This window comes from Carya illinoinensis, chromosome 15, assembly GCF_018687715.1.
Source record: "Carya illinoinensis cultivar Pawnee chromosome 15, C.illinoinensisPawnee_v1, whole genome shotgun sequence".
NCBI classification, from domain to species: Eukaryota; Viridiplantae; Streptophyta; class Magnoliopsida; order Fagales; family Juglandaceae; genus Carya; species Carya illinoinensis.
The window spans coordinates 39,765,666-39,790,285 of record NC_056766.1 but is presented as its reverse complement, the minus strand read 5'-3'; the positions used below and the strand labels follow the sequence as shown (position 1 = coordinate 39,790,285).

Sequence of the window (24,620 nt, the reverse complement as noted above, 5' to 3'; positions counted from 1 at the left end):
TTATTATATGTCCTACAATGTTACAAGACAGCTATATCGGCTTTCTATCTTGTACATGCAAATTATACTAGAGGATGATCTTGAAAAAATATCTCACTTTCATTATTATTTCACTACATTGTCTCTTGAATCTCGACAAGTTATCAATGAAAGCTATACATTGTTTTAACATAATTTTCCTTTCATTTTATGCAAGGGTAAAATTTTGTATAAATTTATTATTATCTGTCTTACAACTTTACAAAATGGAAAATATATAATTATAAGTTTATACCAACTTTCTGTCTTGCAGACGTTGGAATGGAGAATTATCTATAAAAAAATGTGACTTTCTGCTTTGAGCCCATTCATGAGTATCTCCTTACTTCTAACACTATATCATGTGTCTCTATCACTCATCACATTTTAAATAATAGTCATAGTTACCGTACGTTCAGCTGGTGTATGATGTATCACATGATCAACTTATATCGGTTTGTGGATTTATAAGTAAGCTGCATGGCACTAGACTTCAAGAAAATAAAGCCACATGGCACCAAATACTTCAAAGATTTGGTCGGTGTACGAAATGTAAATCAAATCATTTCATTTCATCGGAAAATTTTTTTACACAGTGTGGTATTTAAGGACAGATTTGTTCCAGAATATTCTGGCATTTCAGCAAGCAAATTGCGTGCACAGAATTTCCAGAAGCAGTGAGTACAAGGTCGTTACAACAACTTTCCCTTTTTATACAACCAATTAGAATTAAACAGACAAACAAATTAAGAGCAAAAGGTAGATGCTGAATAGGAGACCACTCTGGCATTAAGCAATACATTGTTCTTTCTTGCTGGAGTCGAGTGGCACTTGGGAGTGCTGAGATGAAGTAGAGGTGTCATTTACTCTAATAGGCCCCCGTGAGTCCAACAAGGGGACCATGTTGAGACTCGTACGCAGTAATTGGAATCTAGTGGAGACCAACGGCTTTGTAAAAATGTCTGCGACTTGGTCTTTGAAGGATATGAAGGCACCATTAAGAGATTTAGAGGCAACACGGTCTCGGACAAAGTGGAAGTCAATTTCCACATACTTTGTTCGAGAGTGCATGACCGGATTGGCAGAGAGATACGTAGCCCCGATATTATCACACCACAAAGTGGGAGGTTTAGAGAGGAAGATACCAAGTTCTTTCAGTAGACTTTGAAGCTAAGAGAGTTTAGCAGTGGCATTAGCGAGGGACTTGTACTCAGCTTCTGTACTGGACTGAGCAATGGTGGTTTGTTTTTTTGAGCTCCATGAAATGATGTTGGTTCCAAGAAAATGCAGAAGCCGCTTGTGGACCGCCTATCATCAGGGCATCCAGCCCAATCAGCGTCAGAATGCACTGAGAGAGTGATCTGCAGAGGGTTTGATATGCAAATCAAAGGAGGCAGTGTGCTTTAAATATCTTAGGATGCGCTTCACAGTCTGCCAGTGAGAGACTTTAGGAGAATGCATAAACTGGCAGACTTTATTGACAGCAAATACAACATCAGGACGTGTCAAAGACAGGTATTGAAGATTCCCAATAGTGCTTTGATAGAGGGGTGGATCCTCAAAGTCAGGTCCATCAAATAGTGACAGTTAGGTAGAGGCAGCCATAGGAGAGGTAACGGGCTTTGCAAGTTCCATTTTCATTTTTTTTAAGAGGTCACATATGTATTTGGTTTGAGAGAGATGCAAACCAGTAGATAGATGAGTAATTTTGACCCCCAAAAAGAAACTAAGAGAACCAAGATCTTTAATAGGGAATGAGAGACCAAGAGAGGTACAAACCGAGTGAATGGTGTGAGAATCTAAGCCAATGAGGATGATATCATCCACACAAACAAGAAATAGAAGTGTGACAGACTCATGTTTGTAAATAAAGAGGGAAGAATCAGAAACAGAAGAGATAAAACCAATTTCTTGTAGTCGAATGCTAAGTTTGGAAAACCAAGCTCGTAGGGCTTGTTTAAGGCCATAAATGGCTTTGTTTAGTCAACAAACATGGTTGGAAAAATTGAGATTGATAAAGCCAGGAGGTTGGGAAATGTAAACCTATTCTTGAAGCTCTCCGTATAGGAATGCATTGCTGATGTCCAACTGACGTATAGTCCAGCTTTCGAAAACAACAAGGGAGAGAATGGTCTTGATAGTTGTGGGTTTAACTACGGGACTGAAAGTCTCAAAATAGTCAACCCCTTCCTACTGATGATACCCCTTAGCCACCAAACGAGCCTTCCGTCTATCAACCGTGCCATCGGAGAGTCGCTTAGTCCTGTACACCCAACGACAACCAACAATATTAGAAATACCAGTAGAGGGAACTAGAGACCAGGTGTTTGTTTGAAGGAGGGCTTGAAATTCGGTGGACATGGCCGTATGCCATTCTTGGTACTTGGAAGCTTCTGTGTAGGATCTGAGCTCTTCGGGAATGGGCGAGGCGTGGGTGAGATAACTACGAGGTGGAGGCCAGAGCACCGTGCCATCAGTGAATTGTTTGGGACGAAGAGAGTTGGTTTTCGATCGAGTAAGAATCTGAGAGGAAGTAGTGTTGTTAGGAACAGAGGAAGAAATGTTTTTTGAGGAAGGAGTAGAAGATGAGCTAGACTCAGTAAAAGGGGAAGGACTTGTCGAGATATTATTTGAGTTTGATTGGGTAGTGGTTTGGGTAATGGGCTGGGTAAAGGCCAGTGTGTCTGACTGAGTGGGGAATGAAGAAATGATGGGTTGGGCTAGAGATAGTGGGCCGAGTAAAGAGGTAGTGGACTGAGGAGAGGATGGGAATGAGCACATGGGGTTAACGTTGGCAGTAGGGAAAATATTTTCATAAAAAAAAACATCACGAGATATGTACAATCGATTTGTAGGGATATGAAGACAGCGATACCCTTTGTGAGTGGAATTGTAACTAATAAAAAGACATTGGGTGGAACGAAGATCAAGTTTATGTTTATTATATGGCCGGAGATGAGGCCAGCACTTAGTGCCGAAAGTCCTAAGAAAATTGTAATTTGGAGTTTTTAAGAAAAGTTTTTCATATGGTGATTTGTGATGTAAAACTGGAGTTGGAAGTCGATTTATGAGGAAGACAGCAGTGTGAAAGGAATCAGCCCAAAAGGACAAAGGGAGGGATGCATGAGCAAGAAGGGTGAGACCCGTTTCGACAATGTGTCGATGCTTTCATTCCACGGCCCCATTTTGTTGGTGTGTGTGGGGGCAAGTTAAGCGATGAGAGATGCTAGTTGATTGAAAATATGTGTGAAGTGGGCGATATTCACCACCGCAATCGCTTTGAACAGACATTATTTTTGTGTTAAATTGTAATTCAACATTTTTTTTGCAATTTGATAAATGTGGAGATAACATCAGATTTTTGAACCAAGGGGAACCACCAAGTATATTTAGTAAAATCATCCAAAAAGGAAACATAAAATCAAAAACCTTCTCTAGAAAGGACAGGGGCAGGGACCCTTACATCGGAGTATATTAATTGCAATGGTTTAGAAGAAGGAAAATGAGTAGACTTAAAAGGTAATTGAGTGCTCTTGGCTTGACAGCAAGTAGGACATAATGTTTGAGCAGCAGTAGACGTAACCGGAAGATGATAAGTGGAGAGGATGTGGTGCACAATTTGCATGGAAGGATGTCCAAGTCTTGAGTGCCATTGTGAAGTTGATGTGCACTCACCAACATAGGCATGACCAGGGGAGGAAACTGGAGATTGAGGAAGAGTCTAGAAACCATTAAGCATGGGACCACGAAGAAGAAGTTTCCTGGTTTTGGCATCCTTCACAAGAAAAAAAGTACTATGAAATCCAAAGAATACAGAGTTGTCTAAACAAAAATGTTGAACAGAAAGCAAATTTTTAGTGATGTTGGGAACATGCAAGAGTTTTTTAAGTGAAAAGGAATGAATGGGAGTTGAGAGAACAGATTCACCAATATTAGCAATCGGAAGCTTAGTACCATCACCCACACAGACAGTCTCAGCGCCAGTATAAGGATTGGAATGGATACTGAGATTGGCTATGTCGGAGGTTAGGTGGTTTATAGCAGCAGTATCGGGGTACCAGGTCTTATCAGGGGAGGGTAGAGAGCTGGTGTAGTGAGCTTGTATGGAATGGGGTGGGCTAGTTTGATAGGCATGGTCATACCGGTAGTAACACTTGATAGCGGTGTGGCCAACTCGACCACAAACTTGGTAGGTGGGTCAGGAATGAGGGAGAGGGGAGTAGGAAGGTGTGGTTGATGTGTTAGGTAGAAGGGGAGGATTGAAGGATTGAGTGCATCCAAAACCATGACCATGATGAGAACCATGGTTGTGACTGTGATAACCACCGCGACCACGAGAGGGAGCGGTAGTGGTGAGGTTTGCAGAAAGATTTGTTGTGGCAGGAAGATGATGGGAGTGGACAAGCCGACATTCATGGGTGAGCAGAAGGTTGTAGAGGGTTTCAGGAGACAACGGTTCTAGACGAGTGGTGATAGACGTGACGAGAGCATCATAATTATTGCTGAGACCTGCAAGCAAATAGGAAATAAATTCTTTAGAGGTTAGAGGAGTGCCAGCAGCACTCATTATGTCAGATAGATGCTTGAGCTTGCGATAGTAATCAGAAATGGAGCTGGATCCTTTTGAGATGGTGGCTAGTTGGTAGCGAAGTTGAATAACACGAGCATGAGATTGAGAGTTGAACAAGTTTTCAACAGCGGTCCAGACCTCTCGAGCAGTAGTTTTTCCTACAATTTGAGTAATGACATTATCAGAAAAGGAGGAGAGCACTCATTATAAGTTGATCTGTTTCAGACCAAGTGATATATTCGGGGTTGGGTGTGGTAGAATTGGGAAGAAAACGTGAGGGAGGAGTAATAGAGCCATCAACATAGTGAAAAAGTCGCCAGCCATGAAGGTAAGGCAACAATTGTGTGCACCACAAAAGATAGTTCTTAGGAGTAAGTTTGACAGTAACAAAGTGGGAGAGATGAGGAAGAAGCTGAGATGGAGAGAAGTGTTATTTTCCAGGAGGTCGGGGAGGAGGAGGAGGAGGAATTTTAGCCATGGACGTTAGTCCTTGAAAAGGCTCTTGATACCATGTAGGAAATGTAAATCAAAGCATTTCATTTCATCGGAAAAATTGTTTACACAGTGTGGTATTTAAGGACAAATTTGTCCCAGAATATTCTGGCATTTCAGCAAGCAGATTGCGTGCATAGAATTTCTAGAAGCAGTGAGTACAAGGCCGTTACAACAACTTTCCCTTTTTATACAATCAATTAGAATTAAACAGACAAACAAATTAAGAGGAAAAGGTAGATGCTGAATAGGAGACCACTCTGGCATTAAGCAATACATTGTTCTTCCTTGCTAGAGTCAAGTAGCACTTGGGATTGCTGAGATGAAGTAGAGGTGTCTTTTACTCTAATAGTCGGCCTTCCTTCCAACAATTTGCATCTTCACTAATCAAATAGAGTGCTACCTTTGCTACATCTATTGCCTTGAGAATATGTCCTTTTAAATTACCAATTTCATTCACTGGCATTTCGGTTTTTGCTGCCTCTTCTGCACTTTGTTGTAACATTCCACTACTAATCACAACAGCATAAGGTGACATGCAATTAACCCTTATTCCATATTGGCCAAGCTCAGCTGCCAAGTTCCTAACCAGCCCCAAAAGTCCACTTTTCGAGGCTGCATAAGCTTGAGATGAAAGCCCTGCAATCGATGCAGAAGCATTGCTTGTAAATAATATGCAACCCTTGCGCTGTGGTATCTTGACTCTTGCAGCATGTTTGGCTTCCAGGAAAGCGCCAACCATGTTTACTCCTAGAACTCATTTTATATATGTTTTAGTGCTGTCCAGAATTCTCATATAGCTTGGGACTGTCGATGATGCCTGCATTGCTGTACATTATATCAAGCTGTACGTGTTTGGCTATGATGGTGTCAATAAGATTGCAGACATCATCTTCATTGGAGACATCGCAATGGATGTAGCTAACCCTTTCTCCAAGCTTTTCAACAATGGCTTGACCTAGGTTGTCTTTTATATCTGCAATAACAACCTTGGCTCCATGTTCGTGGAACAGATGCACTGTACTTGCTCCAATTCCGCTTGCTCAACCTGTAATAACTGCCACTTTGCCTTCTAGCTTGAATATGGATAATTATTACCAGTTGCAATAGATTAAATGCATGTTGACTTCAAATTCCTCAATTCCAACCATCAATATTTATATTAGTGATCATAGGAATAAGTAAAAAAACAAAAAATTAATATAGATTAGGCTTTTCAATAATAGCTAGCAAATTAATACTTTTCTTTTTTCTTGCCAATAGAAACAAGAAATATGGTGCTAATTAGGTTACCTTTTGCGGGGAGGTACTGATGAAATAGAATTCATCTTTTCCTTACTCAACAGGGAAGCCTTGAGCTGTCTTGTTCGATCTCTTGAGGTTTTCCCACGTTGCTGCTTTGCTATTTAAAGCCAGAAACTGTACCTAGATATCGTCCAGCTCAATACTACTAATCCAGTAAACATTATATATAAGACCTTAAAAAAAAATTAATTAAGTTTGTTGTTGTTGCATGTTTGTGGAGATTATAATCATGCATCTGATCACAATCGACAATTAGTATCGTTGGGCATATTGTCGGTTTGAATTAAACAAGAAATTGTCGACATCTATATATATTTATACATATATAATCCCAATGTCTTCTGATAATTTGTTTTCTTATTATCAAGCTCATGTCTCCAATTGAAATTTTCCTAAATATTGTTTTTGGAGGATAGAACCATTCAACCATTACGTATACGTACGTGATTAGGGATCAGAAACTCTCTTTGAAATTGTTGAATAGTAATCCTACTAATTGAATCAGCATAATATATATACAGTTGTCGATTTCAGGGGATATAATTTATGAGCTCTGAAAGAGAATATATTCATATACATAGATGATATATATGGATATACATGCATATGGACATACATACATGATATATAAGGATATACATGCATATGGACATAAGACTGGCCGTTCCAATGCATAATTGTATTAATCAGAGTAATTTGACCCAAAAGAGGCACCAAGACGTTGTTGAGAATACAATTGTTCTATATAAGAACTTCTTAGATTACTTCATTATTATTCATAAATTTTATATATTGGGAAACATTTCCAAGGTAGGGCCCTTTAGACACACCCCTGCAAAGCAAAACTCTAATCCCATGCATTGCACCTTCAGAAGTTTCCCTACACAGATCGGAATTGGTTAAATCGATGACTTTTCACTAGGAGGTGTGGCTCCAAATGATTGTTTGCACCCATGAGATGTTAACCTTTGGATCTTGAAGGGAGTGAAACCCCAAGACCAAGGCTTTCACCACTTGGGCCAACCCCTTGGGGTTCACTATTATTCATAAATTATTTTACTATTATTAATTCAAAGATGATCTGAAATGCTCTTGACATCAAATAGAGCCTAATGTGCTCGAGGAAAAAGCCAAAAGCTTTATGGGTTTGAGGTCGATCTATGTTTAAATAATTCAATAAAATCTCAAACTTGCATTTTTTTTTTTTTTTTGTGGGGCAAGAGCAAGCGGATTTAATTGTGTCTAAGATTGGTGGTACAAGAGGTGACTCGGATCAACTAGCGGTTTGGTTGGGTACATCGGATGGTTCCTTTATGACCAATAGTGCGTGGAATTTTTTATGTGTAGTAGCTCCAAAAATATAGTAGTCGGAGCGGATATGGCATGCTGCTTTGCTAAAGAAATTTTCAATTTTGATGTGAAAAGCCTTATCAAAAAGTTTAAGTGCTGATGAACGTATTCGGCGAATTGGAATTCCCCTGTCTCCAAATGTGAGTGCTGTCCAAATGGTGCTTTTAAAGACTTAAACCATATTCTTCAAGGGGTCAAAATTGATACGGCTTTATGGAAATTTAGCTCCATTACTCTGGGAATTCCATATGTGGCTAATCGATAATGGAGATAAATGGTTGAGGCTTTGTTTCAACGTACTTCCAGGTCATTGCAAGTTGGTATTTTACTTGATTTAATTCCTATTATCATCACTTGGAATTTGTGATGTTAGAGATGTTCAATAGAATGGAAGGAAGAAAGGATTCCATTGATTCTTTGTGGCATTATGTTAATACTGGATAACTGGGTTGATATCAAGTTAAAGGTCGTTTCTCAGCTGGGACAAAGGGACATTGATGTGTTGAACATGTTACAGCTACCGGTTAATACTAGAAGTTAAGAAAAATTTATTGCAATATCTTGGCAGAAACTAGGTCCTGGGTGGTTTTGTTTTGGATGAAAATAGACTTCAATTTATTCAATAAACCAAAGTTACAATTGTGACTTATCAATATAGAAAAATCCAGACTATAAGCCAAACTACGCATCTGCTCTAGGGCATCCCTGAACACATAGTGGCAAACTTAACTTTTCAATAACTCTCTCCTAACAAAGAGAGAGCGCTTTGTATAAACAGAACTGAATAGCCCCCTCCATCCTCCCAATGAGGCAGAGTACAGGACACTGCTGCTATGGACACTAAGTCCAATAGCCTATTTCTACATTATTAATAGCAAAACAACAAAAACTACATTACAAAACACAAAAAAACAACAGAGCCACAAGCACTGGTATGAGCCAGACGGCACGAGCACCCAGCACGCGCACGGACCACCAGTAGCCTCCACTGTAGAGGCTGGTCATACGACCACCGGTCGTAACATTGTTTGCCACTCTCGACCAGCACTTGCCCAAGATTGCATCCTATCTAGTAGCTCATCACCTCACTCGGGTCAAAATATGAAGAGAAGGAATAGAAACACTCAAGAATTAGAGGAATAGAAACACTCAAGGAAAGGAAGGGGGAGCCGAAGCTCCCACCCCCTTTAGTCGGATTTGGAACTTGGGAGAGTTTAGAGAGAAGGGAGAGAGTTTTTAGAAAGGGGGTGCTTCGATAGACTATCTCAATCCTGGGTTGTTTAAAATAAATGTTGATGGTAGTAGTTTACATAATCAAGGTGAGTTGGGTGTCAATAGGGTCCTGTGTGATGAAAATGGGAACATGAAATTCACCTTTGCTGCTAGCACAGGTAGGACCTCTAATAATCAAGTTGAGCTAATGGCTTTGTTGATTGGTATTCAAAAATGCAAGAATATGGGATTTGATAATATTATTCTCAAGCTAGATTCTTTGTTGTTGTCAACTGGTTTAAGAAAGGAAAATTTAGTTTGTGGTATTTGGAGGATTTTTAGGAAGAGATTGGCCGACTGTTATCAAGGATAAATTGATGGATTCAACATGTTTTTAGGGAAGGAAATATGGCAGCAGATTTCCGTACTTGGATGGGAGGTAGTGGTTGCACTGAAGATTGGTTTGCACAAGAAGACATCCCTTTCTTGCTTAAGGGTATTATGTGCAATGATCGTAGTGGTTTAGCTTAGTTGTGAAAGGTTCATGGATGTTTTGGTTGGAGCTATTGGAAGTTTCAATCACGACCACTGGGTGCTTGTTGTGGTTTTTACATGGGTCTTTAGTTTTTATTTTATTTGATTCTTTGGTTCATTTGTTTACGATTAAGAAGTTGGTGGTTCTTGTCTTTCTTTCTTAAGGTTGATTTATCTATATTTCCTTTCTATTGGCTATTGGCATTGTAACCATGGTATTCCTCTGTCACAAGTGAGGGCTTTTCAATAAAGACCTGGAGGTTCTGTAACAGCCCGCTAGAAATTTAATTGTGAAATTTCTATTAACTTTAAGAACCTCGTGAAAACCCCATAAGTTTTCACGAATCCATTAATCATATAGGTTTTTGTCTAATTACATAGTTAGTGTTATTATTTACTATGGTATCAGAAGTGTGTTTTTGATTATTGGAGATAGTTAGAAGTGTCAAAATGTATTATGGTTTGTGCCATTAGACTCGGAGGGTTATTTAAAGTCTTATGGCGCAATAACATTTTTTCATATTTTCGGTCAAAACGTCTGTTTAAAACTGTAGATATTATTGGATAAAAAGAAATATCTTGAGGTAATTTTCATGAATATTATTGGGTAAAAATATTTTGAGTTGATTTTTATAGATATTATTAGATAAAATATTATGAGATAATCTTTTATAGATATTTTGGGTAGGAGAAAACTACACTCAACTCTCAACTCCAGCCTCATTTCTTCCATATCTCATCCATAATTATCTCCAGCCACCTCTCCCCACGAAATTATCTAATTACACCTTCCAATAAAAGATTATCAAACACTCTCTCTCGGACAGCTTTTAGGAGGTCTTTTGCACGCCTATTTCGAAGCTGTTGTAAGTGTTTTATCATAAAGTCTCATTCATATAAGTTGTTCCTTTTTGAGTCTAGTTTACATGGATATCTTATTTGCCTCATTTGAAGATCATTTGGTCAGTCAAATATTGTATAAACTATAGAAAGGTCATTCTGGGAGATAAACTGGAGAATATGTTATAGTTTGGAGTTTTTGACCAAGCTAATGGATAGATATTGGTCCGAAATTTTTATGGAGTATTGTTAACATGTATATGTGACTATTGGTTGAGGATTTTTGCATGATTAAAGGTTTTGATGAAAGATTTACTTAGATTTAGAAACTTAGAAACTGGAAGAAGAAAAACAGTTTCTGTTTTGAGAAAGTTTAACTCTTTGGTGGTCTAAACCTATTCTAATGACTTTAATAATTTTATTGGAGGATCCTAAGTATCTTATATACATTTTATATTATTATTTTGAAGATATTTGATGTTAGTTTCAAAGATATGAAATTTTATGCAAAGAGATATTCAAACAAGCCAAAGTGTGGATATTCTTGGCTAAATTTATGTTTTGGTTAATTTCTAACCATGTGATCTTGAATTAGAAGCTTATATATGTTTTAGGACATCTTTTTAAACCATGTGATGGTTTGGTTTGAAGATCATATATTTATAAGTCATAGATCAAGATATTTATCAAAACTAGTTGAGGAAAAAGTTTCTGTTTTTGGATTAAGTGTAAAACCAAAAACTCCAAATGTTATTTTACGATTTTGGTGACTTTGGTTTGATGATTTAAAGCATGGTTGATGTTAGGATGATATTATGAATATGTTAGAAGTAAGATTTGATTTTTTGAAACTCTTGGAGATGTTTTGATTTAATGTCAAAACTTGTGATTCAAGTGCTTGGATCTTTTTACAAAAAAGTTTGGTGTTAATTATTAGCTTTTTCTAAATGGATGTTTTAAGTATGATTTTGAACTTAGGATTGGAAGATGTTTGTTGCAAAATTTTGGTTTAAGCATGAGTTTTGAAATTTGAAGGAATTGCAACAAAAATCAATGGAAATGGCCTATGGATGTTTCGGCCATAATGTGTTCTTCATAGTTATGTTTTGTTTTAAATTTTTCTAAGTTGATATTTAAGTTTAGGACAAAATTTACATGATGAATGTAAATTTTGGAAACTTTTGGAGTTAGTATGCAAAATCCTTAAGTTATGGGTAAAACGGTCATTTTCCCACATGTAGAGAGTAAAATGAAAATTTTACTCTTTAAGTTAGTATTTTCCATATTTCAAATTATTAGTGATTTAGTTCTAACTTTTAGAATCACTAATTACAGTTCCTCGTGATCGCACTTGAAGTTTTATAAGAAACGCGGAGATCGAGGTAAGTTAGCTTTTAACTTACTAGCAGTCTACTGTGTATGTGTGCTAAGTAAAGGAACTACAGTGTATGTATGTATGTTATCAAATATGTCATGCCATGCCAAGCCAAGTTATCACGTAATTGTCTATTATACAGAATTTATTCTGTCATCAATTTTTATCTGTTACATAATATATTCTGTCATGTATTACTGTACATTACAAGTATGTCATGTTAAATATGTTGTCTGTTATATGTTATGCCATGTTATGAAATGTTTCTATCTCAAGTTGGTCATGTATTTCAAGTTATGTTCAAATCACGTTATGTTACGTTAGGGCTTCAATCCTTTCGTATTCCAGTCACGTTTCATATTAAGTTTGTGTAGAATACATGGGGCCACAACAACTGTGGAGTATGTATTTACACATAGAATACATGGGGCCACAACAACTGTGGAGTATGTATTTTTCATGTTAAGTCAAGTTTATGTAGGATACATGGGGCCACAACAACTGTGGAGTATGTATTTACACGTAGAATACATGGGGCCACAACAACTGTGGAGTATGTATTTACACGTAGAATACATGGGGCCACAACAACTGTGGAGTATGTATTTTTAATGTTAAGTCAAGTTTGTGTAGAATACATGGGGCCACAACAACTGTGGAGTATGTATTTACACGTAGAATACATGGAGTCACAACAACTGTGGAGTATGTATTTTTCATGTTAAGTCAAGTTTGTGTAGAATACATGGGGCCACAACAATTGTGGAGTATGTATTTTTAAATGTTAAGTCAAGTTGTGTAGAATACATGGGGCCACAACAACTGTGGAGTATGTATTTAACTACAAATGTGATGCGTAAAATACATGGGGCCACAACAACTGTGGAGTATGTATTTTTCATGTTAAGTCAAGTTTGTGTAGAATACATGGGGCCACAACAACTGTGGAGTATGTATTTTTAATGTTAAGTCAAGTTTGTGAAGAATACATGGGGCCACAACAACTGTGGAGTATGTATTTACACGTAGAATACATGGGGCCACAACAACTGTGGAGTATGTATTTTTCATGTTAATTCAAGTTTCAGAACAAGTTCATGCTAAGTCAAGTTCACTTCATGATTCAATTTAAGCTATGTCAATTATGTTATGTTGTACACTAAGTTATGCTTTAATTACTTATGAATTTGATTATGCATTTATGCTTTTACTGTCATCCATGCATCATTAGTCTGTATGGAAGTTTTTTGTTAACTTGCTGAGATTTGTAATCAAATCTCACTGTGGTAGTCCCAACTACCATTCCCCCCGAATGGTAGATCTTGTTACAGGACCTGAAAGAAGATCAGGAGCTGACCAACTAGGTACAGTCGACTGAACGACGGTGCGTCGTTAAGGTTAATATAGTAGTTAAATTACTACTTGTACGATGGAGTTGCATCTCCAGTACTTTTAGATCATAACTATTTTGGAATAGTTCTGTGATCTTAGTTATTCAATGTATCTTTATATATGAAGTATGTTTTTAAGTATTTGGGATATTTTAATTTGGTGCATAGTATTGCTAAAGAAAAAAATTATCCGCTGCGAATATTGCATAATGTTAGATGCATGTTAGGATTATTGCATCTTATATGTCATGAACGGGGGCAGGTAACCTTGTGTTGCATGTCTCGACGCTTCAAATGTCCGTCCAATCTCAAACGGAATTTGGGGGCGTCACAGGGTGGTATCAGAGCAATACGTCTCTGGGCAGTAAATCCACATGTCCTTAGGAAATGCACCAAACATTAGGCTTGAAATTTTAGTCGTCAGTAGGCTTGAATTTCTTAAGGTACGAAGGGTAGTATGTGGTTTTAATATATATGCTCGTGTGTTTCAAGAAGGGACACATGACTCGTGATAGAATACCTCGGAATCCTAAGGGAGATAACAATCAAGAGGATCAGAATTTTCCCGATGGATGAAGAATTAGTTGAGGTAAACATAGTTAACGTTGATCTGATTGCAATTGATGGTAGTATTGCATTATTGTTATTTTGGAGTAGGTCAAGTCATTGGAGTTGGTAAATTGTACATTGTTTGATTCAAACGAGTCATTGTTTCTATTAATTGTGGTGCTTGAGAATTCAGCTTGGAAGTTAAATTGTTACCCTAGTGGTAAGAGTAACAATTGTCATTAGAAGTATTATTGTTCATACCAATGTAGATATAGAATACATTTTAGTAATATTAGAAAGGATATGTAGGATTGATGAATGGTATTCCACATATTTGGAGAATTATTTTGATTCTAAAAATACGATAGAAATTGTGTTTGGAAGAGTAATTTGATTAGGAGAAGCTTTAGCCTTAGTAGGATTCATTTATGATAATAGTATTACCACACCGCCAGTAAATGATTTCTGGCAAAGCACTATCTTTATGGATACATAGATCGATCTTCTTTTGAAGACTATTATATGGAGAGTAAAATATTGGTCTTGAGGATTTATGTGAACATTAGGAACAAATTATTTAGAGTTAGAATAATTGATAACTTATGATGGATAGAAGAGTAGAGTTAGAATAATTGATAACTTATGATGGATAGAAGAGTTATGACAATCATAAGAGAGAAAGTTTCAAGTTTAAGTTATTAACTGGTCAGTTATCAAAGTACCACCTAGGAAGATGACTGATTGTTGCGATTATAAAGAAGTAAGTTAGTCCTAGACCAGTAGAACTCCTTGAGGTTTTTATTAACTTGAAGATTACTGAGAGTTTGGATATGCATGATTAAATGCATATTTATATGAGTCATTGGATCATGTCATATATATGAAAATCCCTGAAAGAAATAAAATGGAGTACATAAAACATATACCAGAAGATAGAAACACAAATATGAATATTTGTGAAGTATTATTTTATTATCATAAAGCAAAATTACAGAAATTTGAGGCTCTTTGCCTCAATCTTTAAACGTTCTTGCTCTTCAAAAATCTGCATGCCTCTCCTATCTAAAGGAGTAGCCACTCGAAAAGAAGAGTTAAGCAAAGATTTTAAATCTCTGTTCTCTCGCTTTACTGCTTCTATCTTCATGTTGGATTCCATAAGAAGCCTCTGAAGTAGAGAAATACTCTCGTGGAGTTTGTCAACCCCACCAGTCCTGGATTGCAGTCTCTGAGAATATGCGACAATGGCTGATGAGTATCGAGTACCGAGACTCACAAGCTCGTAGATAAGTTCATTTTCTGACTTATTAGTCAGATCATTATTTGATTGCATAATAGCACCTATGGAAGAAGCAGAAACAACTGAGGAACGAGGTGCAGAATACCTCATGTTTTGGCAATGAGAAGATTGCTGAGCCATTGCAAAGTGAGTAAGCAGAAAGAGATTGCAGAGTAAGAATGCAGATTAATTTCAGAAAAGTGAAGAAGATGAGATGAGAAAGAAAATGAACTGAATAATTCTTTTATAGAGAAAATTATGACGAATTATCTCTCGTGAATCATTTCTCTACAAAAGACAAGGGCAATGTAGTATCATAGCTGCGGTGCCTGACAATTACAGAAGAACAAAGTAGTGTCATAGCTATGCGGCGCCTGACAACTACAGAAGACCTATAAAAATCACGCGGATCAGAGTTGTCTGGTCTAAAACAGAGTGCCACCGATTTTGTTAAAAGAGAGAGAGAGAGAGAGAGAGAGAGAGAGAGAGAGAGAGAGAGAGAGGTTAACGGTTTAATTTTGATGAATTCTTTACTAACTATGGTATTTACAAGAACATTTAAAGTATATCACCTATGTTTTTTTAAAGAAGAGTTTCGGAAGATTATTTACTTAAAGTTTTAGGTTTGGAGAGTATGTCGTTACAACTTGGCCAACCTTGTGCAAAGAAGTATAATCTAATTGTTGATTTAAGTAAGAGAGTTAAGGAATGACATAATCTCGAAGGCATATATATACGGGATAGACAATAGGTTGGTAAGCAACACCTCTTCATTAAATTGCTATTTCTTACTTACTTCGATTTCGAGGACGAAATCTTTTTTTTAGGAGGGGAGATTGTAACAGCCCGCTAGAAATTTAATTGTGAAATTTCTATTAACTTTAAGAACCTCGTGAAAACCCCATAAGTTTTCACGAATCCATTAATCATATAGGTTTTTGTCTAATTACATAGTTAGTGTTATTATTTACTATGGTATCAGAAGTGTGTTTTTGATTATTGGAGATAGTTAGAAGTGTCAAAATGTATTATGGTTTGTGCCATTAGACTCGGAGGGTTATTTAAAGTCTTATGGCGCAATAACATTTTTTCATATTTTCGGTCAAAACGTCTGTTTAAAACTGTAGATATTATTGGATAAAAAGAAATATCTTGAGGTAATTTTCATGAATATTATTGGGTAAAAATATTTTGAGTTGATTTTTATAGATATTATTAGATAAAATATTATGAGATAATCTTTTATAGATATTTTGGGTAGGAGAAAACTACACTCAACTCTCAACTCCAGCCTCATTTCTTCCATATCTCATCCATAATTATCTCCAGCCACCTCTCCCCACGAAATTATCTAATTACACCTTCCAATAAAAGATTATCAAACACTCTCTCTCGGACAGCTTTTAGGAGGTCTTTTGCACGCCTATTTCGAAGCTGTTGTAAGTGTTTTATCATAAAGTCTCCTTCATATAAGTTGTTCCTTTTTGAGTCTAGTTTACATGGATATCTTATTTGCCTCATTTGAAGATCATTTGGTCAGTCAAATATTGTATAAACTATAGAAAGGTCATTCTGGGAGATAAACTGGAGAATATGTTATAGTTTGGAGTTTTTGACCAAGCTAATGGATAGATATTGGTCCGAAATTTTTATGGAGTATTGTTAACATGTATATGTGACTATTGGTTGAGGATTTTTGCATGATTAAAGGTTTTGATGAAAGATTTACTTAGATTTAGAAACTTAGAAACTGGAAGAAGAAAAACAGTTTCTGTTTTGAGAAAGTTTAACTCTTTGGTGGTCTAAACCTATTCTAATGACTTTAATAATTTTATTGGAGGATCCTAAGTATCTTATATACATTTTATATTATTATTTTGAAGATATTTGATGTTAGTTTCAAAGATATGAAATTTTATGCAAAGAGATATTCAAACAAGCCAAAGTGTGGATATTCTTGGCTAAATTTATGTTTTGGTTAATTTCTAACCATGTGATCTTGAATTAGAAGCTTATATATGTTTTAGGACATCTTTTTAAACCATGTGATGGTTTGGTTTGAAGATCATATATTTATAAGTCATAGATCAAGATATTTATCAAAACTAGTTGAGGAAAAAGTTTCTGTTTTTGGATTAAGTGTAAAACCAAAAACTCCAAATGTTATTTTACGATTTTGGTGACTTTGGTTTGATGATTTAAAGCATGGTTGATGTTAGGATGATATTATGAATATGTTAGAAGTAAGATTTGATTTTTTGAAACTCTTGGAGATGTTTTGATTTAATGTCAAAACTTGTGATTCAAGTGCTTGGATCTTTTTACAAAAAAGTTTGGTGTTAATTATTAGCTTTTTCTAAATGGATGTTTTAAGTATGATTTTGAACTTAGGATTGGAAGATGTTTGTTGCAAAATTTTGGTTTAAGCATGAGTTTTGAAATTTGAAGGAATTGCAACAAAAATCAATGGAAATGGCCTATGGATGTTTCGGCCATAATGTGTTCTTCATAGTTATGTTTTGTTTTAAATTTTTCTAAGTTGATATTTAAGTTTAGAACAAAATTTACATGATGAATGTAAATTTTGGAAACTTTTGGAGTTAGTATGCAAAATCCTTAAGTTATGGGTAAAACGGTCATTTTCCCACATGTAGAGAGTAAAATGAAAATTTTACTCTTTAAGTTAGTATTTTCCATATTTCAAATTATTAGTGATTTAGTTCTAACTTTTAGAATCACTAATTACAGTTCCTCGTGATCGCACTTGAAGTTTTATAAGAAACGCGGAGATCGAGGTAAGTTAGCTTTTAACTTACTAGCAGTCTACTGTGTATGTGTGCTAAGTAAAGGAACTACAGTGTATGTATGTATGTTATCAAATATGTCATGCCATGCCAAGCCAAGTTATCACGTAATTGTCTATTATACAGAATTTATTCTGTCATCAATTTTTATCTGTTACATAATATATTCTGTCATGTATTACTGTACATTACAAGTATGTCATGTTAAATATGTTGTCTGTTATATGTTATGCCATGTTATGAAATGTTTCTATCTCAAGTTGGTCATGTATTTCAAGTTATGTTCAAATCACGTTATGTTACGTTAGGGCTTCAATCCTTTCGTATTCCAGTCACGTTTCATATTAAGTTTGTGTAGAATACATGGGGCCACAACAACTGTGGAGTATGTATTTACACATAGAATACATGGGGCCACAACAACTGTGGAGTATGTATTTTTCATGTTAAGTCAAGTTTATGTAGGATACATGGGGCCACAACAACTGTGGAGTATGTATTTACACGTAGAATACATGGGGCCACAACAACTGTGGAGTATGTATTTACACGTAGAATACATGGGGCCACAACAACTGTGGAGTATGTATTTTTAATGTTAAGTCAAGTTTGTGTAGAATACATGGGGCCACAACAACTGTGGAGTATGTATTTACACGTAGAATACATGGAGTCACAACAACTGTGGAGTATGTATTTTTCATGTTAAGTCAAGTTTGTGTAGAATACATTGGGCCACAACAATTGTGGAGTATGTATTTTTAAATGTTAAGTCAAGTTGTGTAGAATACATGGGGCCACAACAACTGTGGAGTATGTATTTAACTACAAATGTGATGCGTAAAATACATGGGGCCACAACAACTGTGGAGTATGTATTTTTCATGTTAAGTCAAGTTTGTGTAGAATACATGGGGCCACAACAACTGTGGAGTATGTATTTTTAATGTTAAGTCAAGTTTGTGAAGAATACATGGGGCCACAACAACTGTGGAGTATGTATTTTTCATGTTAATTCAAGTTTCAGAGCAAGTTCATGCTAAGTCAAGTTCACTTCATGATTCAATTTAAGCTATGTCAATTATGTTATGTTGTACACTAAGTTATGCTTTAATTACTTATGAATTTGATTATGCATTTATGCTTTTACTGTCATCCATGCATCATTAGTCTGTATGGAAGTTTTTTGTTAACTTGCTGAGATTTGTAATCAAATCTCACTGTGGTAGTCCCAACTACCATTCCCCCCGAATGGTAGATCTTGTTACAGGACCTGAAAGAAGATCAGGAGCTGACCAACTAGGTATAGTCGACTGAACGACGGTGCGTCGTTAAGGTTAATATAGTAGTTAAATTACTACTTGTACGATGGAGTTGCATCTCCAGTACTTTTAGATCATAACTATTTTGGAATAGTTCTGTGATCTTAGTTATTCAATGTATCTTTATATATGAAGTATGTTTTTAAGTATTTGGGATATTTTAATTTGGTGCATAGTATTGCTAAAGAAAAAAATTATCCGCTGCGAATATTGCATAATGTTAGATGCATGTTAGGATTATTGCATCTTATATGTCATGAACGGGGGCAGGTAACCTTGTGTTGCATGTCTCGACGCTTCAAATGTCCGTCCAATCCCAAACGGAATTTGGGGGCGTCACAGGTTCCATCCTCATTTTCCAAAAAAAAAAAAAAAAAAAAAAAAAGGTCTCCGCCTGCATAACATATTAATGGAAAAAATGCTAATTGTTGCTCTAAGAGTATCAATATTTGAACATTAATGCGAGTATTGTAAGAGAGGGAGATCACGATGTATTTCAAATTAGTTTACAATTTTTATAAAAAAAGCAAAAAGTAATTTAATTTTTTTATGAATAAGTAAAATTATTCCTACGCGAATTTATATGATGGGGTAACTATATAAAAGATTAAAGTAGAGATTGTAGAGAATAATATTATATTTCTCAACAAATTGTTTACAATATGTGTGAGTAATTACATACGGAGTATGCTAACAAAGTGAATCTCATGATTTGTGAGAATATTAATTTTACAAAGTTGACTTTCCATTTATGCATTTATAGATAGGTTGTATGGAATATGCATGATTATCTAATATAGCTAAAGTTAGAGATCTTGGTGAAGTTCTGGGATATGGTGATTGAAATTGCAGCACCACTGTAGACATTCTATTAATGAGATATAGGGTTGTGTTGAAAGCATCAATGCAATATTTGAGAAGGAAAGTGTGAGTGTGCCAAAAGTGCAAGCCCCATTTCCACAAGATGTCTATGCTTACGTCCTACAAGATCACTTTGTTCAGGTGTGTATGAGCAAGAAAATATGTGGAGAATACTATGGGAGTCTAGAAAGTGGCAAAATTGTTTGGACATAAACCCTTCTCTACCATCACTTTGAAAGGATTTGACCTCGGTGGACAGAAAATTTTCAGCCAAGCATTTGAATTTGACAAAATAAGTAAAAGTGTCAGATTTGTGGTGCATAGGATACATCCAAGAGAATCGAGTATGGTCATAAATGAAAATTACATAACACTTATAACCACTCAAAGAAGTGACAGGGGATGTCCATAAATCAGAATGTATCAATTCAAAAGGGGCAGTAGATGCACGATCTGAAGAAATGAAAGAAATGCTTTTACTCTTGACATTTGATAAGGCTCACAAACTAAACCATAGTCTATTTTTCCTTTTATTGGAAGACTAAATTTATACTTCAAAATGTTCAGTACATTGGTAGATGGATTACCTCGAAAGTGACATAAAGAAGAAGTAGAAACTCCTAAAGTGGCGATGTAAACTCAAGCTTTATTGGAAGATGATGGGAACTGAATTGGAGAAACACCATTTTTACTTGGTCCTTGTAAAGAATCTGGCCCTAAATGTTGTCCTTCACAATAAAGAATTTGGAAGTCAACATAAACCAGAAATTATTGTTAGAATGAATGTTTTGGATAGATAAGAGATTGGCAGCAACAGATAGACAATGTAAGACATTATTTAGATCAAGTTTAGGAGTAGAAGTAGAAAAAAAAAGTAGAACTAGTAAGAGTTATTAACAAACCAGAACCAACTCCGATTGTTATATCATTTCCACCTTGATAAGTTTCACGAAGCACCAGGTTTTCTATGTCTGCAGTTATGTGAGTGTTGACTCCACTGTCAGCCAACCAGGTTTGATCTACTATTTTGAAATTGGATTGAGTAGCCATGACAACAAGTTGGGATGGGGGATGCCGACCTTGGTAGGAGTAGTCCATACTATGAAAGTAACCCAAGGCTTGGTGTCCATTATTTCCAAAAGTTTGGTAAGGTGCTCAGTTGGTGTTAGATAAGTAACTATTAGAATTGGAGGAAGGTCAAGAAGTAGAATTTGTGGAGAGTGCAGAAGTAGGTTTTTCCTTATAGGACTGCTTGGAGGAGTTGCCCTTTGAGAACCATTGGAAAAATTTCTTATTTTTAAAAGGCATACAAAAAAGGCAAATAGAGAAACGATAATAGGAAAGGAGTAGTTCATGGTTCAGTAATTCAGATTAAAAATCACTGAAAGAAAAATGAACTTCTCTGGCTGCAAAATAATAAGAAATGATGAAGGAATGAAAATTGGGGTTGAGACCACTGAAGATGTAAGATATAAGATCTTCATCATCAACAAGTTTAGCAACAATAGCCAACTGATCCAAGAAGATCTTGGCAGATTGTAGGTAGTCAGTGCACGTCTAAAAGCCTTGGCTAAGGGTCTGCAATTGCCTGTTGAGATGACTAATTTTGGATCTAGACTGAGAGGCAAAACGAGAAGCCAGATGATCCTAGATTTGTTTAGCTATATAAGCCTAAACACTAAAGATAAGACATTGTCGATTAAAGTTGAATTGAACCAACTTAATAAATATTAGTCTATTTTGTGCCAGAGACTAAATTCAAGAGTGACAGTTGTAGTTTGTTGTCCTTGTTCATTACGTATAAATTAAGGAGGACAAGGTTCCAAGCATCAATGATTCCCATGAGATCTTGGATGTGAAGGATAGACAGAAGTTGAGAAACCCATAGCAGGTAGTTCGAGGTATCAAGTTTAACATATATCAAATGAGTGATATTGGGGGCAGTGAAGGACATGCCGATTGGAGTAGTAGGGGGAAGAAGCTGAAGAAACTGAAGGAGAAACAAAGGCCATGAGGATTGAATAGAGGTGTTTTACGAGAAGCTAATTGATGTCATATAAGAGATTAAAACAGAGATTATAGGGAGCAATGTTGTATTTCTCAACAAATTTTTTATAGGATGTGTGAGTAATTATATACAGAGTATGCTAGCAAAATGAATCCCATAATTTGTGAGAATATTAATTTTACTTTCCATTTATGCATGTATAGATATGTAGGCTCATGTATGCACGGAACTTGCAGGATTGTCTGATATGGATGAAGTCAGGGATCTTGCATGCTGAAGTTTTGGGATATTTACGTCCTTGTGCTGAAGTCATGGTATCTATGTTAACAGTAAAAACTCTTGGTGCTTTGAAGGTGCCGCGCCTACAATCACTAGCCAGATGTGGTAAAAACTATTGTTTTTCTTATATACATTTCTCTATTTATATGATGAGGTTTTGTATATATTCCCATCATATATGAATACACAACCCAAGTTGTTTGACTAATGACAAAACTGTTAAGAGTTTTATTAAAACTCAATGTGTCCACACCTATATCTTTATGGGTTTATATTAGTTCAAATATATTTTTTAATTGATGAGTTATAGTTGAACACAAATACCTCTAGATTTCATGATAACCAGGATTCTATTTAAGTACTAAGAGGCGTAAGGGTTCTCGCCAATAATAGAATTGTACCTCTAGCGATCGAGAAACATTCGAAAATAAAATTGTTAAGGTGGTCCTTCTTTTACAGTTAAGTTAGATTTTCTATTAAATTGCAATGGAGAAATGTGCATTTTCTAAATGTTATTATCTTATATCATGAATCATAGAAAATTGAATATCCCAATATTATTGTTTCATATTAAAATATTTAACAAAACTTACATGCCAATACTAGGATTCCCACATTATACTTGGATTGGTAAAGCACTTATGTAATTCCTTTCTTTTGTTTGTTTTTTTTCGTTCTTTCCTTTCTTTCTCTCCATTGCGTTAACTCAAATATGATACATCAAAAGGGCTCTTTGTTTGTTTGACTGCTGTCAATTCATGTGGAAAGTATATATAGAATCTCATGCATTAATGGGCCATCACATTGCAGTTTTTTGATGAGTCAGAAAAGTTAAAACACTATTATCTTTGAAAAACACCCATATTCTTTTAACCAATCTGCATATGTTAATGTCTGCCCTCTCGCTTTTGGGGTTTGGTAATGAGATCATGATCCCATGGAGTGTGACAAAATGTCCCCTCACACCAATACTTTTGCATTTCATAAAACTATTAATGAACATGAGAGTGAATAAGAATAAGATGGTATCTTATATTAAAATTATGTGACGACTTAGCATATGCAAGTAACGATACCCTACCGTACCTAATAAAAATAGTAGGATCAGTCTTGGAGTATAGCAATCTATATCATCATGAAGTGATCACGAGTAATTCAATTATCCTTATGTTCTAACCCACTTTTTCCAATCTCTAAGACTGAATTTAGGAAGTTGCTAGCTTGTTTTAACTTTTATCAATTATTTACAATATGTGTATCGAGAAGCTTACTTTGTGTATATGTTGCTAGGATAATGAACATGACCTTTTCATGTCATCATAAGCTGGATAAAATGTACAATATTGAAGAAGCCAGATGGATCGACTTGCAATGGTGCATATATATCTCGGTATATATGGATTATTTCCCCTACTTGGGTAAATTTAATTAATTGGCGAAGTACTGGTTGGTTGTAGATTCTCTCAAAACCATATCCATTTGTAATTTTTTTTTATTATTTAAATGGATCGTGTGTACAGGAGGAAGATCTTCTGTATTGGTTGTTTGAATATGTCATTAATCATCAATTAAATTAATATATATGCATGCCATGTCATCATTTATGAAACTAATTGTAAATGAATTCTTTCTCAAGAGCATCAACTTCATGTCATATTACTTTCCACCAAAGTAATGTCAGATAGAATTATGAGTTATATAAATTACAAATTGGAAGGTCCATTTAGTACCTGAGCCCAACAATAAATTATATCAGTAAGGTGGTCCAAATTGGAGGTTAAAGGCCCCCAAGACTTAATATTCTACCCTAGAACAGAATGGATAAGAATTAAGGGGGCATCTAGATTATTCCTATTGTTCAGAGATAATCTAAGCATATAAGTACTACATGAGCGTGTTCTAACTGTAGTATTGATTCAACTCAACTCTGCACCTATATATACAGATACACCCTAATATATTTCTGGTCATATACTTGAGTAATTATATATTATTTCCTACTGAATTAAGTATTGGAGTAGTTGCAGGCGTAAAATGTCAACATCCTTTGATACTTTGCAAGTAAACAATCACGTTCGGTGGTGGGATAGGTTCTTTACACAAACGATACTTATTATTTTAATAAGAGTGTGATCTATAGTTAAAAAATTAAATTTTTCATATACATATATTTTATTTTTACTCACTTTTTTAAAAGAAATGGACGGTATTTACGTATTTTATGACTGTAAATATCATTTATTTTTCCATCCAGTTATTCAAACCGCTGGCATGAAGTAATTGGATCTAAATGTATGAACCTAATGAAGATTTTTCAATTTGCACCTGTTATTGTTGCTTTTCATTGACAATGGTTGATATATAGTCAAACTATGTTTCATTGTTAAGCACTATTTTCATGTGCACCATATTCAATGATGACAAAACTACGTCC

General features: G+C 35.6%; 2 protein-coding genes across 2 annotated transcripts; both read right to left on the bottom strand.

Annotated features, from left to right (window-relative positions):
* Positions 1–4,216: 4,216 nt before the first annotated feature.
* LOC122296919 lies at positions 4,217–4,912 on the bottom strand. The gene is made up of 2 exons (XM_043106715.1): positions 4,816–4,912; positions 4,217–4,746 (listed from the first exon to the last, which is right to left on the bottom strand). Exons 1-2 carry the CDS (start codon positions 4,910–4,912, stop codon positions 4,217–4,219), a joined length of 627 nt encoding a protein of 208 aa, XP_042962649.1.
* A 249-nt stretch (positions 4,913–5,161) lies between these two features.
* Positions 5,162–6,151, bottom strand: LOC122295567 (tropinone reductase-like 1). The gene has a single exon (XM_043104645.1). The coding sequence runs from the start codon at positions 5,820–5,822 to the stop codon at positions 5,421–5,423; it is 402 nt and encodes a 133-aa protein (XP_042960579.1). The 5' UTR covers positions 5,823–6,151; the 3' UTR covers positions 5,162–5,420.
* Positions 6,152–24,620: the final 18,469 nt, after the last annotated feature.

Excerpts from the sequence above, each read along its gene's own strand:
- LOC122295567 (XM_043104645.1), bottom strand. The coding sequence starts at position 5,822 with ATGGTTGGCGCTTTCCTGGAAGCCAAACATGCTGCAAGAGTCAAGATA.
- LOC122296919 (XM_043106715.1), bottom strand. The coding sequence starts at position 4,912 with ATGGCTGGCGACTTTTTCACTATGTTGATGGCTCTATTACTCCTCCCT. Across the intron at positions 4,747-4,815 it reads AACCCCGAATATATCACTTG|GAAAAACTACTGCTCGAGAG; the intron begins GTCTGAAACAGA and ends CTCAAATTGTAG.